This window comes from Tupaia chinensis, unplaced genomic scaffold, assembly GCF_000334495.1.
Source record: "Tupaia chinensis unplaced genomic scaffold, TupChi_1.0 Scaffold000178_1, whole genome shotgun sequence".
NCBI lineage: Eukaryota > Metazoa > Chordata > Mammalia > Scandentia > Tupaiidae > Tupaia > Tupaia belangeri.
The window spans coordinates 745,508-746,755 of record NW_006159653.1 but is presented as its reverse complement, the minus strand read 5'-3'; the positions used below and the strand labels follow the sequence as shown (position 1 = coordinate 746,755).

The 1,248-nt window shown below is 67.5% G+C and overlaps 2 protein-coding genes across 2 annotated transcripts in view; one reads left to right on the top strand and one right to left on the bottom strand.

The window, feature by feature from the left end:
• The window catches only part of LOC102471639 (mesothelin-like protein), a 20,069-nt gene extending 19,589 nt beyond the window's left edge, over nucleotides 1–480 (top strand). The window contains exon 16 of the mRNA XM_027770999.1: nucleotides 7–480. Within this exon, the coding sequence (XP_027626800.1) occupies nucleotides 7–279 (273 nt within the window). The 3' untranslated portion in view covers nucleotides 280–480. The remainder of the gene's footprint in view (nucleotides 1–6) is intronic.
• Nucleotides 481–766: 286 nt separating this feature from the next.
• The window catches only part of MSLN (mesothelin), a 4,405-nt gene continuing 3,923 nt past the window's right edge, over nucleotides 767–1,248 (bottom strand). Inside the window, exons 9-10 of the mRNA XM_006146361.3 lie at nucleotides 1,041–1,227; nucleotides 767–969 (exon numbers count right to left, since the gene is read on the bottom strand). Coding sequence (XP_006146423.1) covers nucleotides 881–969; nucleotides 1,041–1,227 — 276 coding nt within the window. The 3' untranslated portion in view covers nucleotides 767–880. The remainder of the gene's footprint in view (nucleotides 970–1,040; nucleotides 1,228–1,248) is intronic.

Genomic DNA, 1,248 nt, shown 5'->3' with positions numbered 1-1,248 from the left:
GAGCAGCCTCTGGCAGTGCTGACACCCCCTCCCCGTGTCTCACCTGCAGGCAGCCCTCCGGTCCCCCTGGCCAGCCTGACTCTGGCTGTAGTCCTGCTCTCTGGCCTCCTGTGGCTGCTGCGTGGAGGCAGCTCAGGGCCCCACCTGGACTGCTCCCAAAGTTCACACCACAGCCCATGCAGACAGGACTGCCCCTGGGCAGCCACGGGCACCATGTGCAGGAACCTAGGGGCTACTCACTGGAGCCAGAGGCCTGCCCAGGCCAAGGCTCGGGCCTGAAGCACAGAGCACCTCCTTGTTCCTACGGCCTAGAGGCCTGCAGGGCCAGCCCTCAGCCACACCCAGCTTCCAGGCCTTTGCCGTGAGGAGCAGCCCAGCCAGCAGGTGTGCCCCACCCTCAGCCTCCTCGGGAGACCTGGTGCTGGAGTGGCACCTCCCTGCCAGCCCTCGCGGCGAGCCAGAATAAAGGAAGCAATGGTCTTTTTGCCTGTGTCTTTGCTCTGGGACCACAGGGGACCGAGTTCCTGTTAGCCAGGGCCCAGCCACGCAGGCCTCCTGCACCCCTGGGCTGGGCTCAGAAAAGGGAGCCCCGCTGCTGCTGGTGGCCCTGAGGTGGCCTGACTCAGGGGCGGTGAGGACGGCCTCAGGAAGGCAGCGACAGGCCCACCTGCCTGGAGGGACCCTTTCGCAAGGTGAAACGGGAGGGGCTGAGCACAGGACCCCAGGCCGGTGGGGCCCGGGAGCCCCCGGAAGCACAGAGCACTTCTGCTGGGGAACGGCTCTTTATTGATCTCACATCCCTCACCACCGGGCAGGACCACCAGGCCCTGCTTTTGGTCAGGCTGGGCCTCCACCATGGGTGGGGGCGCAGAAGGTGGCCTCAGCTCAGAGGGTGAGCCCAGAGTACCACCAGTGTCACTATGGCTGTGGGTCCTGGCTGCAGCAGGCGGGGCACCCCAGACAGGGCCTCTGTGAAGAGAAGGGGGACTCAGACCTGCCCCCTCATCTGCCCCGACCTGCCCGGGATCGCCCCTGCCCACCTCGGAAACTGAGGTCCAGGACCAGGTAGCCGTTGGGGACGCCCCCGCGGAGCCCCAGCCCCAGGGTGTCCAGGTCGCCCTGCGGCTGGTGGAAGATCCATTCCCGCACCGGACTGTCCTGGGCCGCTGCCTTCAAGCCCACCACTTGTGGCCCGAGAAGCCTCTGCACCTCGGCCACGGTCAGCGGCTGGCGCGACCCCGCCCGCCC